At 48.3% G+C, this 14,032-nt stretch overlaps 1 protein-coding gene across 5 annotated transcripts in view; it reads left to right on the top strand.

Moving 5' to 3' along the window:
* Window positions 1–14,032, top strand: part of hdac4 (histone deacetylase 4) — a 255,347-nt gene that overhangs the window by 199,248 nt on the left and 42,067 nt on the right. For all 5 annotated transcript variants that reach the window (XM_029703522.1, XM_029703521.1, XM_029703520.1 and 2 more), the window contains 3 exons: window positions 2,893–3,000; window positions 7,932–7,987; window positions 8,172–8,259. In XM_029703522.1, the coding sequence (XP_029559382.1) occupies window positions 2,893–3,000; window positions 7,932–7,987; window positions 8,172–8,259 (252 nt within the window). The remainder of the gene's footprint in view (window positions 1–2,892; window positions 3,001–7,931; window positions 7,988–8,171; window positions 8,260–14,032) is intronic.

The raw sequence follows: 14,032 nt of genomic DNA, 5'->3' as shown, positions 1-14,032 counted from the left end.
GGGGCGTGTGTTCCCTTGCGTACTGTGTGTATGGGAGTGTGTGAACTCAGATTGTGTGTTTGTTGCTCCCTAGATCAATATGTTGACAGAGGTCGGATTTTCAATCCCTCTCCCCCTTACCTATCTCTCTCTCCACGGAGGGCATCTAGCTGGGTCTGTTGTGCTGCCCGCTGCTGCCGGTGGGAAACAGAAGGGGCTCTGCTCTGTTTTATGGAAATGAGGCTAAATTGTTGTCTTCCTGTAGTCCCAGCACAGCGCCTCGGCTCATCAAATTACCCTGTCAGCCTGAGCAGAACTGCCACTCTTTCATTCCAACACGTTCCCTCACTCTCTTTGGTCCCCTGGTCCCTCGTCTTACTCAGTCTCAGTCTTGCAAGTCGCTTTCGTCAAGGCTACTCTGTCCTTCCGACGTTGCACTTTCTTCTCCTTTAGGGACTAGTGACATACTTTGGCGCTGTGTCCCTCCCTCGCTCCATCTTTTCTTCCACTTTTCTTACACGCTCCTCAGTTCATCCCAGGGTACATTGTCACATTTTGTCGTCTTCTTCCTTTTTTTTTTTAGCTTGATCACTCGATGACTTTATCATTCATTTCCTTGATCACTCTCTCACTCACTCACTCACTCTGGTGCAGCCGTCACTCTTCATTCAACTCCCCCGTGCCCTCTCCCCCCAACCTATTTCCCTCTCACCCCCCCCCCCCCAGTCTTCTTTGCATCGTAAATGCACCGCAGATTCATAATTCGTGACAACGTCCTTCTTGGCGTGACTTGAAAAGGCCCCCTGTTTTCCTTTTCTCTTCTCACTCTAGCCTGGAGCGTTCCTGCCGTTGAAAGCCAAATGCAGCAGGCAGGGATCGCCAGAGTCAATGTATGCTGAGTCTATCGGCGACTCCGAGGTTCACAAAAACCCTGCAGGTCTCCGCAAACTCTCTCTCGCTCTATCCCCTCTCTACATTTACGTTGACGTTGTTGTCATTCAGCGGACGCTCTTATCCGGAGCGACTTACAGTTAGTGCTTTCATCTTAAGATAGCTAGGTGAGAAAGCCACACCCGTTTTCATCAATAAAGTAGCAAGGTCAGAGCTAGTGGGGGAGGGGGTGAGGAGGTAGTGTGAAGGGGGGGCGCTGTGGGATTATTTTAGATACTGTTTGAAGAGGTAGGGTTTCAGACGTTTTCAGGAGATGGGCAGGGACTCTGCTGTCTTAGTTTCAAGGGGAAGCTTGTCCCACCATTGGGGTGCCAGGACAGAGAAGAGCTTGGAGGGCCAAGAGGGCAAAGAGACCAGATGTGGCAGAACGGAGTGCTCGGGTTGGGGTGTAGAGTTTGAATGTAGCCTTATGCTAGGGAGGGGCAGTTCTTCTTGCTGCTCCATAGGCAAGTGCCATGGGCTTGTAGTGGATGCGAGCTTCAACTGGAAGCCAGTCTCTCTTTCTCCCCTCCCCCCTATCTCTCTCCTCCTGTCTTTCCCTCTGCCAGCTGTTTTCTTCTCCTTAGGTTATTCTATCTCGGAATTCAACCTTAACGTGTGTGTGTGTGTGTGTGTGTGTGTGTGTGTGTGTGTGTGTGTGTGTGTGTGTGTGTGTGTGTGTGTGTGTGTGTGTGTGTGTGTGTGTGTGTGTGTGTGTGTGTGTGTGTGTGTGTGTGTGAGTGAGTGAGTGAGTGAGTGAGTGAGTGAGTGAGTGAGTGAGTGAGTGAGTGAGTGAGTGAGTGAGTGAGTGAGTGAGTGAGTGAGTGAGTGAGTGAGTGAGTGAGTGAGTGAGTGAGTGAGTGAGTGAGTGAGTGAGACCACAAGTTGGTTCCTTGATCCACAAATTTTTTTTATTTTTTTTTCAACATGCAGTCAGTGTTACAACAAGGAGTTAAGAGTAATATATCTATGCTGAGTGTGTGTGTGTGTGCAATATGTAGTCTAGTGGTGTGTAGAGGAGTAAAGATGTGTAGAAGTACTGTGTGTGTGCGCTGTGATTGGGGCCACGGAGCAGGCGTGTGTCAGCATAATCAGCCCTGACTGATGAATGCCTGGCCTCTCTCTCTGACCACATGCACACCCACACCTCCACAACACCGGGACTAGCCAGCTCCCCCCACCCCATCCCACATCACTCTCCATGCCTCCCCCCCCTTTAAAATATTTAATATTTCTCTCCATCTACAGTATATCCCTCATCTCTCCCAAACTTCTCCCTTTGCTCAATATTGACACACGTCTGTGAATAAAAGCCATCTCACCTCTCTCCCGGACGTTAAAATCACACCTCTACCGGCATGCTTTTGTGTTCCCCCATGGGATCCCACCAGAAGCACACACAGACGGACAGACGTGTGAAGAACAAATTAGTTCCCCGTACCCTTTAGATTGACGTACAGGACGTGCATGCGCTTGTGTGTTTTTGTATGTGTTTGTGCAACTGTGTGTATGTTTTGTGTTTGTGCGCGTGTGTGAGTTTGTGTGTGCCAGCAGGCTATTCGTGCATGCGCATATACAAGAAACTAAGCCTGGCTGTCCAAACCGAGTTTCTGTCTGTAAGGGGAGTCGTTCACGTCAGTTGGATTGACCCATAACTCACTGTGAGAGTCTCTTTTCTGCTCAGCAATCAAGTCCCTTCCCCCCGCTCTTCCTGTGCAAGCTTTGATACAATACACGGGATTTGTAAACACTGTGTGTGATTGTGAGTGTGGTTAGGGGCTTTTGTATTGTAGCTTGTGTGCGCATATCATCTTCACTCTTTCTACCTCTGGAATTGTTGGGACTGGGAGGACAAATGGCACCACAGCCATCCTGGTCCAACATTGTCCAATTGTATGCTTTATCCTGTTTACATTGTGCATTATACATGAACATGTATATGTTGCGCATTGCATAAATGCGCATGTGTGTTTGTGTTCACAGGTGGACAGCGACACCATTTGGAACGAGGTCCACTCGTCCAGCGCGGCTCGTCTGGCTGTGGGCTCCGTTGTGGAGCTGGTGTTCAAAGTGGCGGCTGGAGAACTCAAGGTTAGCTCCATGTCCCTCGTCATCGTGTGTCTGTCTAGCTGTCTGTCTGAATGCCTATATTACCAACGATAATGCCATCTCGCGTCGGACGCAGAATGCTAATGCTAGCCCATCTCAGGTGAATAGGTGGCAGAGTGGAGCGTTGATCATTAGACCTCATTAACGACGCTAACGCTAGCCCCACTCAAGTGAGGTCTATTAATGTGGCGCCGAAGAACATGGCTGATGTTTTACGTTCTCCCAACTAATTGTGCAATTTTGTTATTTTTTTAACATTTTGTGTAACTTATTTTTTAACTTATTTTGTACATAATGTTGCTGCTACCGTCTCTTATGACCGAAAATAACTTCTGGACATTTTCCATGCACCAGCAGAACAGAGACGCTACCTCTGGTGTGTCTTTTTGTCAATAACAGCTGGTGCGCGATGTCTAATATTCAAGAAGTCTCGAGGTATTGCTCACCTGAGATAGTGTGGTCGACAACTTATCATAAGGTACTCTATCTACCAAGAGAGTTCTCATCTGTGTTATTCGTTGCCGTCTATTTACCACCACAAAGCGAAGCTGGCACTAAGACCGCTCTCAACCAATTCTATAAGGCCATAAGCAAAGAAGAAAATGCTCACCCAGAAGCAGCGCTCCTAGTGGCCGGGGACTTTAATGCAGGGAAACTTAAATCAGTTTTACCTCATTTTTACCAGCATGTCACATGTGCAACCAGGGGAAGAAAATCCAAGTCCACCTTTACTCCACACACAGAGCTGCATACAAAGCTCTCCCCTGCCCTCTATTTGGCAAATCTGACCAAAATTCTATCCTCCTGATTCCTGCTTACAATCAAAAACAAAAGCAGGAAGTACCAGTGACTCGCTCAATACGGAAGTGGTCAGATGACGCAGATGCTAAACTGCAGGACTGTTTTGCTAGCACAGACTGGAATATGTTCCGGGATTCATCCAATGGCATTGAGAAATACACCACCTCAGTCATCAACTTCATCAATAAGTGTATCGATGAGGTCATCCCCACAGTTACTGTATGTACATATCCCAACCAGAGCTAAAGGCTAGAGCTGCCACTTTCAATGAGCGGGAGACTAATCCGGACACTTATAAGAAATCCCGCTATGCCCTCAAACGAACCATCAAACAAGCAAAGCGTCAATACAGGATTAAGATTGAATCCTACTACACCGGCTCTGACGCTCGTCGGATGTGGCAGGGCTTGAAAACTATTATGGACTACAAAGGGAAACCCAGACGGGAGCTGCCCAGTGACGCGAGCCTACCAGGTGAGCTAAATGCTTTTTATGCTCGCTTCGAGACAAGCAACGCTGAAGCATGCACGAGAACATCAGCTGTTCTGGATGACTGTGTGATAAAGCTCATGGTAGCCGATGTGAACAAAACCTTTAAACAGGTCAACATTCACAAAGCCAGACGGATTACCAGCACGTGTACTCAAAGCCTGTGCGGACCAACTGTCAAGTGTCTTCACTGACATTTTCAACCTCTCCCTGACCGAGTCTGTAATGCCTACATGTTTCAAGCAGACCACCATAGTCCCTGTGCCCAAGGAAGCAAAGGTAACCTGCCTAAATGATTACCGCCCCATGGCACTCACATCGGTAGCCATGAAGTGATTTGAAAGGCTGGTCTTGGCTCACATCAGCAGCATCCTCCCGGATACCCTAGACCCACTCCAATTTACATACTGCCCCAACAGATCCACAGATGATGCAATCTCAATTGCGCTCCACACCGCCCTTTCTCACCTGGACAAAAGTAACACCTATGTGAGAATGCTGTTCATCGACTACAGCTCAGCGTTCAACACCAAAGTGCCCACCGAAGCTCATCACTAAACTAAGGACTCTGGGACTAAACACCTCCCTCTGCAACTGGATCCTGGACTTCCTGACGGGCCGCTCCCAGGTGGTAAGGGTAGGCAACAATGCGTCTGCCACGCTGATCCTAACACTGGGGGCCCTCAGGGATGTGTACTTTGTCCCCTCCTGTATTCCTTGTTCACCCATGACTGCGTGGCCAAACACGACTCCAACACCATCATTAAATTTGCTGACGACACAACAGTGGTAGGCCTGATCACCGACAACGATGAGACAGCCTATAGGGAGGTCGTCAGAGAACTGGCAGTGTGGTGCCAGGACAACAACCTCTCAATGTGAGCAAAACAGGAAAAGACGGGCCGAACAGGCCTCCATTAACATCGACGGGGCTGTAGTGGAGCAGGTCGAGAGTGTCCACATCACCAACAAACTATCATGGTCCAAACATACCAAGACAGTCGTGAAGAGGGCACAGCAAAACCTTTTTACACTTAGGAGACTGAAAATATTTGGCATGGGCCCCCAGATCCTCAATAGGTTCTACAGCTGCACCATCGAGAGCATCACGGGTTGCATCACCACCTGGTATGGCAACTGCTCGACATCTGACCGTAAGGCGCTACAGAGGGTGGTTCGAACGGGCCAAGCTTCGGGCCAAGCTTCCTGCCATCCAGGACCTATATAATAGGCGGTGTCAGAGGAAAGCCCATAAAATTGTCAGAAACTCCAGTCACCCAAGTTATAGACTGTTTTCTCTGCTACCACACGACAAGCGGTACCGGAGTGCAAGTCCAAAAGGCTCCTCAACAGCTTCCACCCCCAAGCCATTAGACTGCTGATCAATTCATAAAAATAGCCACCGGACAATTTACATTGACACCCCCCCCCCCCTGCTACTCGCTGTTTGTTTGCTACCTATGCATAGTCACTTCGCCCCCACCTACATGTACAGATTACCTCAACTAACCTGTGCCCCTGCAAACTGACTCGGTACCGGTGCCCCCTGTATAAAGCCTCGTTATTGTTGTCCTTATTGTGTTACTTTTTATTATTACTTTTTATTTTAGCCTACTTGGTAAATATTTTCTTCTTCTTGAACTGCAGGGCTTGTAAGTAAGCATTTAACGGTAAAGTCTACACTTCTTGTATTCGGGGCGTGTGGCAAATAAAGTTTGATTTGATTTGAATTAGGCACAGGGCTAGCTTAGCTTTATTAATTTAGCCTTGTTAGCCGTGCTCTCTCTTAACACCTCCAGACTCGGTAGGAATGCCTCCCGCCCCCCTCCCTACCACAAAGCTCTCATTAGCACTTTTCAGACAGACACTCCTCCCCTTCTGCCCGCCTGCCTTCCTGTGTCTGTGGCCTCTCCTGGCAGCGCCCGACTGTCGTTTGAACTCCGCGGGGCGGCCTAGTGCGCGGGCATCGCTAATTGGCTAACGCTAATAGTCCCCGCTAACACCCCGGCTTTATTAGCCTGCCCACCACAGCCACCTGCAGAGCTGGGTAAGGTAACAGAGACTTATGAAAGTCCCTCTCTCAGCCGTTGGCATAGGATGCTAAATTACTAACGCTCGCAAAGAGTTTCAGCTAGGACTTAGGGCTTCAACTAGCACGTTCACTCTCCTTCTTGTTCCAGTGGAGTTGGAAGCATTGGTTAGGGGAGGCAGTAGGGGCATACCGTAAAATGGATGTGATCTATTGTTATTTGAAGGTTATTGTTTGGAGTGTATCTGTTGCTGAGTATGTAAGCCATTTACTGAACAGCACTGGTTGTTGTTACTGAGATTTATACACTTGTTTTATTCATTCATGGACTCGTTTGTTCATCCATTTATCTTGATTGATTTATGGAGGGCGTCGCTCTCTTTCTAAGAATAATGACCTGAAAAGATTCATGAAAAAATGCCTGCGCTCTACATAAGGGTTAGAGATCACAGGAAGTGACCTCCTTGCACCTTAACCCCATCTTAGCACACACGCACAAACACACACATAACCCCAGGGAGGGAAAACAGACTATAACATCACCTGCCACCCCCCCCCCCGTGCCTGTTCAAGTGAGCCTTGCATCTGCATCATCAATGTTTCTAAAATAGAACTCAATGGAATTCCATTACTCTCCTTAAATCACACACACTCGCTTTCTCGCACACACAGCTCTTTGAAAGCGGTCCCTATCGTCAGAGGGAATCTGAGTTCCTTCTGTCCCTCTGCTAGAATAATATCCTCTGCGGCCAGGCGAGGTGGAGAGTAATCCACAGCAGCTGCCTCAACATCATTAGACTGGACTACAGGGACACAGGTCACCTCACCACGTACACATACCACAGTCAGTCAGGGCCCCGAAAACACTGGGCGTCCCTACCAGTCCCCATATGTCCCCATATTACACCAGGACCGTAAACAGTCGGCGCGGGAGCAGCGGGAGTCCCCCAGGTCCCTACATTAACACAACATCCACGCCTCGCACTGCTGCTCTCAGCTGTCAGCCAAACCTTTGTGTGTGCGTGTGGTGTGTGTGTGTGTGCGTGTGGTGTGTGTGTGTGTGTGTGTGTGTGTGTGTGTGTGTGTGTGTGTGTGTGTGTGTGTGTGTGTTTCAAGTTTCAAGATTTACTAGTCGTAAGTACAGGATACACATGGTATACACCGTCCAACAAAATGCTTACTTGCAGGTTCCTTCTCGACAATGCAACAACAATAAGAAATAATACAAGATAAGAATATGAACATAAAGTAAATGGCTCAGTAGAATAGAATAAACATTTTTGCGTGTGTGTGTCATCGGCAGTGTCTGACCCTCCTCCCTGTCAATGGCAAAACAATTAAGTGTGAGCCACAAGGGGATTTAGGGTCATAGAGGCAGAGAACTGAATACTGCATGGAGAAACTGGAATGTGTGTGTGTGTGTGTGTGTGTGTGTGTGTGTGTGTGTGTGTGTGTGTGTGTGTAACTAGGTATTTTCGTGTGTGTTTATGGGGTTATGTGTTTATCTGTGCTATTACAGTACGAGTGTCTGTTAGTCTGTGACTGATCAAGGCCTTATGGGTAACAACATTGCTCCCTCTTCTCTGATTGGCAGAACGGCTTTGCTGTAGTCCGGCCCCCTGGACACCACGCAGAGGAGAGCACACCTATGTAAGACCAACGTCATTTATGTTTCTTTCTTCTCATTGGATCAGATCTTGTTATGGAAACAGTATGAGTTTCGAGCAAAATCTAATTATCAGAACCCTAATCACAATACCTGTTGGACTCAATGTATATTCTTTTTTTCTCTCTATCACTCCTCCCCCCTCTCTCTCATCACTCCATCACACAGGGGATTCTGTTACTTCAACTCCGTGGCCATCGCAGCTAAACTTCTGCAGCAGAGGCTCAGTGTCAGTAAGATCCTGATTGTGGATTGGGTGAGTTCACCTTGGACTTCCTGTGCTTTCACATAGAATAAGGTGGGGCTCAGTCATTAGAGCATGGCGCTTGCAAGGGGGTAGTGGGTTCGTTTCCCGCTGATGCCACTCATGCGTAAAATGTATGCACGCATGTCTTTAAGTTGCTCTGCATAAAATTGTCTGCTAAATGGTATATATTATATGAAATAATGTGACCCATATTTATTAACATTTGTTAATGTTCTGCGTAGGGCATGTCCCCGACAAAATAAAATCTTTGTCGACCGAGAGCCGCCTTTTAAAACATGTATTTTTCCCTATGTGTTAATAAAAACAACTATATATAGGCTACTGAGCTTGTCTGATGCTTTAAGCACACTGTGATTGTCACGGCTGTTTGAAGGAGCGGACCAAAATGCAGCGTGTTCGTAGTTCCACATATTTATTAAACGTGAAAACTGAATGCAATACACTTAAATACTTGAGAACACAAAACAACAAACCGTGACGCAGAGAGGAAAACACACTACTCAAAAAATAATAACCCCCAAAACAGGAAGCGAAAAACCCCTACTTAAATATGATCTCTAATCAGAGGCAATGAGGATCAACTGCCTCCAATTAGAGATCAACCCCAAACAATCCCAACATAGAAATAGAAAACTAGAACTTAAACGTAGAAATAGAAAACATAGAACAACCAAAAACACCCCCTGTCACGCCCTGCCCTACTCTACTATAGAAAATGACATCTTACTAGGGTCAGAACATGACAGTACCCCCCCCAAAGGTGCAGACACCGAATGCAAACAAAAACCCAACAAAACAACCACAAAACACAAAGGGAGGGTAGGGTGGGTGACTAATGTCTATGGCGGCGGCTCTGGTTCCGGGCGTAGTACCCCCACCGTCCGCTGATCCCCCCCGCTTCTGTATGTCCGGAGGAACCAGACCATGGATCATCGCTGGAGGCTTCGGACTGCCAACCGCCGCTGAAGACTCTGGGCTGCAGACCACCGCCGAAGGCTCTTGGCTGCAGACCGCCGCCGAAGGCTCTGGGCTGCAGACCGCCGCCGAAGGCTCTGGGCTGCAGACCGCCGCCGAAGGCTCTGGGCTGCAGACCGCCGCCGAAGGCTCTGGGCTGCAGACCGCCGCCGAAGGCTCTGGGTTGCAGACCGCCGCCGAAGGCTCCGGGCTGAGGAGCGTCGCCGGAGGCTCAGGGCTGCGGACCGCCGCCGAAGGCTCTGGGTTGCAGACCGCCGCCGGAGGCTCCGGGCTGAGGAGCGTCGCCGGAGGCTCAGGGCTGCGGACCGCCGCCGAAGGCTCTGGGTTGCAGACCGCCGCCGAAGGCTCCGGGCTGAGGAGCGTCGCCGGAGGCTCAGGGATGAGGAGCGTCGCCGGAGGCTCAGGGCTGAGGAGCGTCGCCCGAGGCTCAGGGCTGAGGAGCGTCGCCCGAGGCTCAGGGCTGAGGAGCGTCGCCCGAGGCTCAGGGCTGAGGAGCGTTGCCCGAGGCTCATTGCTGAGGAGCGTCGCCGGAGGCTCCGGGCTGAGGAGCGTCGCCGGAGGCCCCGGGCTGGAGAGCGTCGTTGTAGGTTCCGTACTAGGGACCGTTTCTGCAGGCTCCTTGCCATGGATCATCTCTACAGGTGTCGGACCCTCTACTATCACTGGAGGCTTTTTACGAGGAGCAGAAATCGGTCTCACCGGACTGGAGACGCACTAAGGACCGAGTGCTCACAGCAGGCACTGGCTGTACCGGGTTATGAATGCGCACTGGAGGGAGAGTGCGAGGAGCAGGAATAGGTCTCACCGGACTGGGAAGACGCATTAAGGGCCGAGTGCTCACAGCAGGCACTGGCTGTACCGGGTTATGAATGCGCACTGGAGGGAGAGTGCGAGGAGCAGGAATCGGTCTCACCGGACTGGGGAGACGCACTAAGGGCCGAGTGCTCACAGCAGGCACTGGCTGTACCGGGTTATGGATACGTACTGGAGACTTTGTGCGTGGTACTGGCTTGGGTGGCGCCAGACTGGTAACATGCACCTCAGGACTTGTGCAGGGAGCAGGAACAGGACACTCCGGACTGGGTATGCGCACTGGAGGTCTGATGCGTGGAACTGGCTTAGGTGGCGCCAGACTGGCAACACGCACCTCAAGACGAGTGCAGGGAGCAGGAACAGGACGTACTGGGCTATGTAGGCAAACTGGGGACCTGGCATGCTGAGCAGGCCTACTCCTTCCGGGTTCAATGACCATCTTCACCCTACACCGGCGAGGAGCTTGCACTGACCGCACTGGGCTGTGAGTGTGCGCAACACACCGTAACTCATCGCTCGCTCTTCCGCATGCCCGCTCTGCCGTGCTCTTTCTGCCAGTACTTCCCTTCGGAATCTCGCGTCGAGCTCCACGCTAGGCTCCTGTACTGACTTCTGTCTGCTCCACGGCTCTCTCCGATTGGCACGGGAAGTTCGATCAAGGCTCCCCCTGGTGTTGACCAACTCCCCTTATGACCCCCCCCAAAAAAAAATGTCTGGGGCTGCCTCTCCACCTTGATTATTGGTGGATATAGCGCTTTGAATTAACGTCGCTCCCTCTTGGCTTCCTCTAGTTCCTCCTTCGGGCGACGATACTCCCCAGCCTGGCTCCAGGGTCCTTTACCGTCTAATATTTCCTCCCAAGTCCACGACTCCAAGTACTTCTCCTCACGCCGCTTGGTCCTTTTATGGTGGGTTATTCTGTCAGGGCTTTCTGAAGGATTGGACCAAAATGCAGCGTGTTCGTAGTTCCACATATTTATTAAACGTGAAAACTGAATGCAATACATAAATAACTTAAAAACAACAAACCGTGACGCAGAGAGGAAAACACACTACTCAAAAGATAATAACCCCCAAAACAGGAAGAGAAAAACCCCTACTTAAATATGATCTCTAATCAGAGGCAATGAGGATCAGCTGCCTCCAATTAGAGATCAACCCCAAACAATCCCAACATAGAAATAGAAAACTAGAACTTAAACATAGAAATAGAAAACATAGAACAACCAAAAACACCCCCTGTCACGCCCTGCCCTACTCTACTATAGAAAATGACATCTTACTAGGGTCAGAACGTGACAGTGATGCATTAATTAAGACACACAAATTACTCAAGAGGGAGCCAGAGATCAAGATAGCCTAACTGGAAGGAAAAAAACCTGTTCCCGACCCTCCTCCTCCAGCTGGCCTTCACAGATTCTGCCATTAAGCTCCTGAAGTTGCCGGGTAATGGGCTACATCAGGGTTGGCAACCTTTTCCATTTGTAGTGCCAATTTATCTTACCATTTCTACCACCAGTTATGATTTTCATATGCACATTTTCGTGGAACAGTTTCATTTAATTTATAATAAAGTCTTCGTATTGCAAAATCATGATGTGCTTAATCAAAATTCTGAAAATAACTTCTATTGCCATTTCCAAATATGTAAAAAGGGCCTACATAAAGCCCACAAAAGAAACATTGCAGCCTGCAGGTATGAAAATATCCTGGTAAAAATAAATACCCTATAAATCCCATTGGCTACACATGACCTGTCTGCAAGGAACTTGAAACATTGTATCAACTTGGTCTGGCCTGAAGCTGGTGCTAGCGAACTTGCAACATTATATAAAATATTTTGGGCCAGTGAGCTCTGGACAGACAGATCTTTATGGTAATTTGCGCAAGGGATAAGAAGTAATCAGGTAGGCCTATTTAATTACTTTCCACCGGATCAGACAACTACATATTTCTCCCTTTCACACACCAAGTGGTTATCGAAAGAGAGCTGGAAAGATCTTTCATATTTATATAAAAAAAATATTTAACCTTTTTAACTAGGCAAGTCAGTTAAGATCAAAATCTTATTTACGATGACGGCCTACCAGAAGGCAAAAGGCCTCCTGCGGGGACGGGCTGGGAATAAAAATAAAATATAGGACAAAACACACATCACGAAAAGAGAGACAACACAACACTACATAAAGAGAGACCTAAGACGACAAAATAGCATGGCAGCAACACATGAAAACACAGCATGGTAGCAACACAACATGACAACAACATGGTAGCAACACAACATGGTAACAGCACAAAACATGGTACAAACAGTATTGGGCACAGACAACAGCACAAAGGGCAAGAAGGTAGAGACAACAATACATAACGCGAAGCAGCCACAACTGTCAGTAAGAGTGTTCATGATTGAGTCTTTGAATGATGAAGAGATGGAGACAAAACGGTCCAGTTTGAAAGTTTTTTGCAGCTTGTTCCAGTCTCTAGCTGCAGCGAACTGAGAAGAGGAGTGACCCAGGGATCTGTGTGCTTTGGGGACCTTGATTTAGACAGGTGTCTCGTGTGCTATAAAAAAATATACACTACATGACGAAAAGTATGTGGACACCTGCTCGTCAAACACCTCATTCCAAAATCATGGGTTGGTCCCCCCTTTGCTGCCATAACAGCATCCACTCTTCTGGGAAGGCTTTCCACTAGATGTTGGAACATTACTGCGGGGACTTGCTTCCATTCAGCCACAAGAACATTTGTGAGGTCGGACACTGATGTTGGGCGATTTGGCCTGGCTCGTAGTCTGCGTTCCAATTCATCCCAAAGGTGTTTGATGGAAGCACATAAATGTCTAGAATGTCAGTGTATGCTGTAGCATTAAGATTTCCCTTCACTGGAACTAAGGGACCTAGCCCGAACCATGAAAAACAGCCCCAGACCATTATTCCTTCTCCACTAAACTTTACAGATGGCACTATGCATTGGGGCAGGTAGCGCTCTCCTGACACCTGCCAAACACAGATTCGTCCGTCGGACTGCGCATGGTGATCATAGACTTGAGTGCGGCTGCTCGGCCTTGGAAACCCCTTTCATGAAGCTCCCGACGAACAGTTCTTGTGCTGACGTTGCTTCCAGAGGCAGTTTGGAACTCGGTAGTGAGTGTTGCAACCAGGGACTGATGATATTTTTACACGCTTCAGCACTCAGTGGTCCCGTTCTGTGGGGTTGTGTGGCCTACCACTTCGCGGCTGAGCCATTTCCACGTCACAATAACAACACTTACAGTTGACCGGGGCAGCTCTAGCAGGGCAGAAATTTGACAAACTGACTTGTTGGAAAGGTGGCATCCTATGACGGTGCCATGTTGAAAGTCACTGAGCTCTTCAGTAAGGCTATTCTACTGCCAATGTTTGTCTATGGAGATGACAGTGCTCGATTTTATGCACCTGTCAGCAACAGGTGTGGCTGAAATAGCCAAATACACTCATTTGAATGGGTGTCCACATACTTATTTATATACATACTTTGCTTCCGCACAAGTAAAAAAATCTTGGTCCACCAACAGCCTAACAACAAAACAATCGGCCAGTCGACTAAATGGGGTCAGCCCTAGTTCTGCAAGTCTAATATAATGCTTTTACAGACCAAGTTATTCAGTGGCAGCTTACAGTACCTGTCTGTATAACATGATATGAGACATATGTCCGGCGTTAGAATCTGTCAAATTGATGTCATAGTAATTTTGGTACCAAATCTTGCAAGAGCGCTGGACACTGTGTGTCATGTCATTTATCAGTACAACTCACATTTGTGTCAAAAATCGCTGCTTATAAAGACTATCAAGCTAGGGTATGTACAGTTGAAGTCAGAAGTTTACGTACACTTAGGCTGAAGTCATTAAAACTCATTTTTCAACCACTCCGCAAATTTTTCCAACAATTGTTTGCAGACAGATTATTTCACTTATAATTCACTGTATCAC

This window comes from Salmo trutta, chromosome 20, assembly GCF_901001165.1.
Source record: "Salmo trutta chromosome 20, fSalTru1.1, whole genome shotgun sequence".
Taxonomy (NCBI): Eukaryota; Metazoa; Chordata; class Actinopteri; order Salmoniformes; family Salmonidae; genus Salmo; species Salmo trutta.
This window is presented reverse-complemented; position numbering and strand designations above follow the sequence as displayed.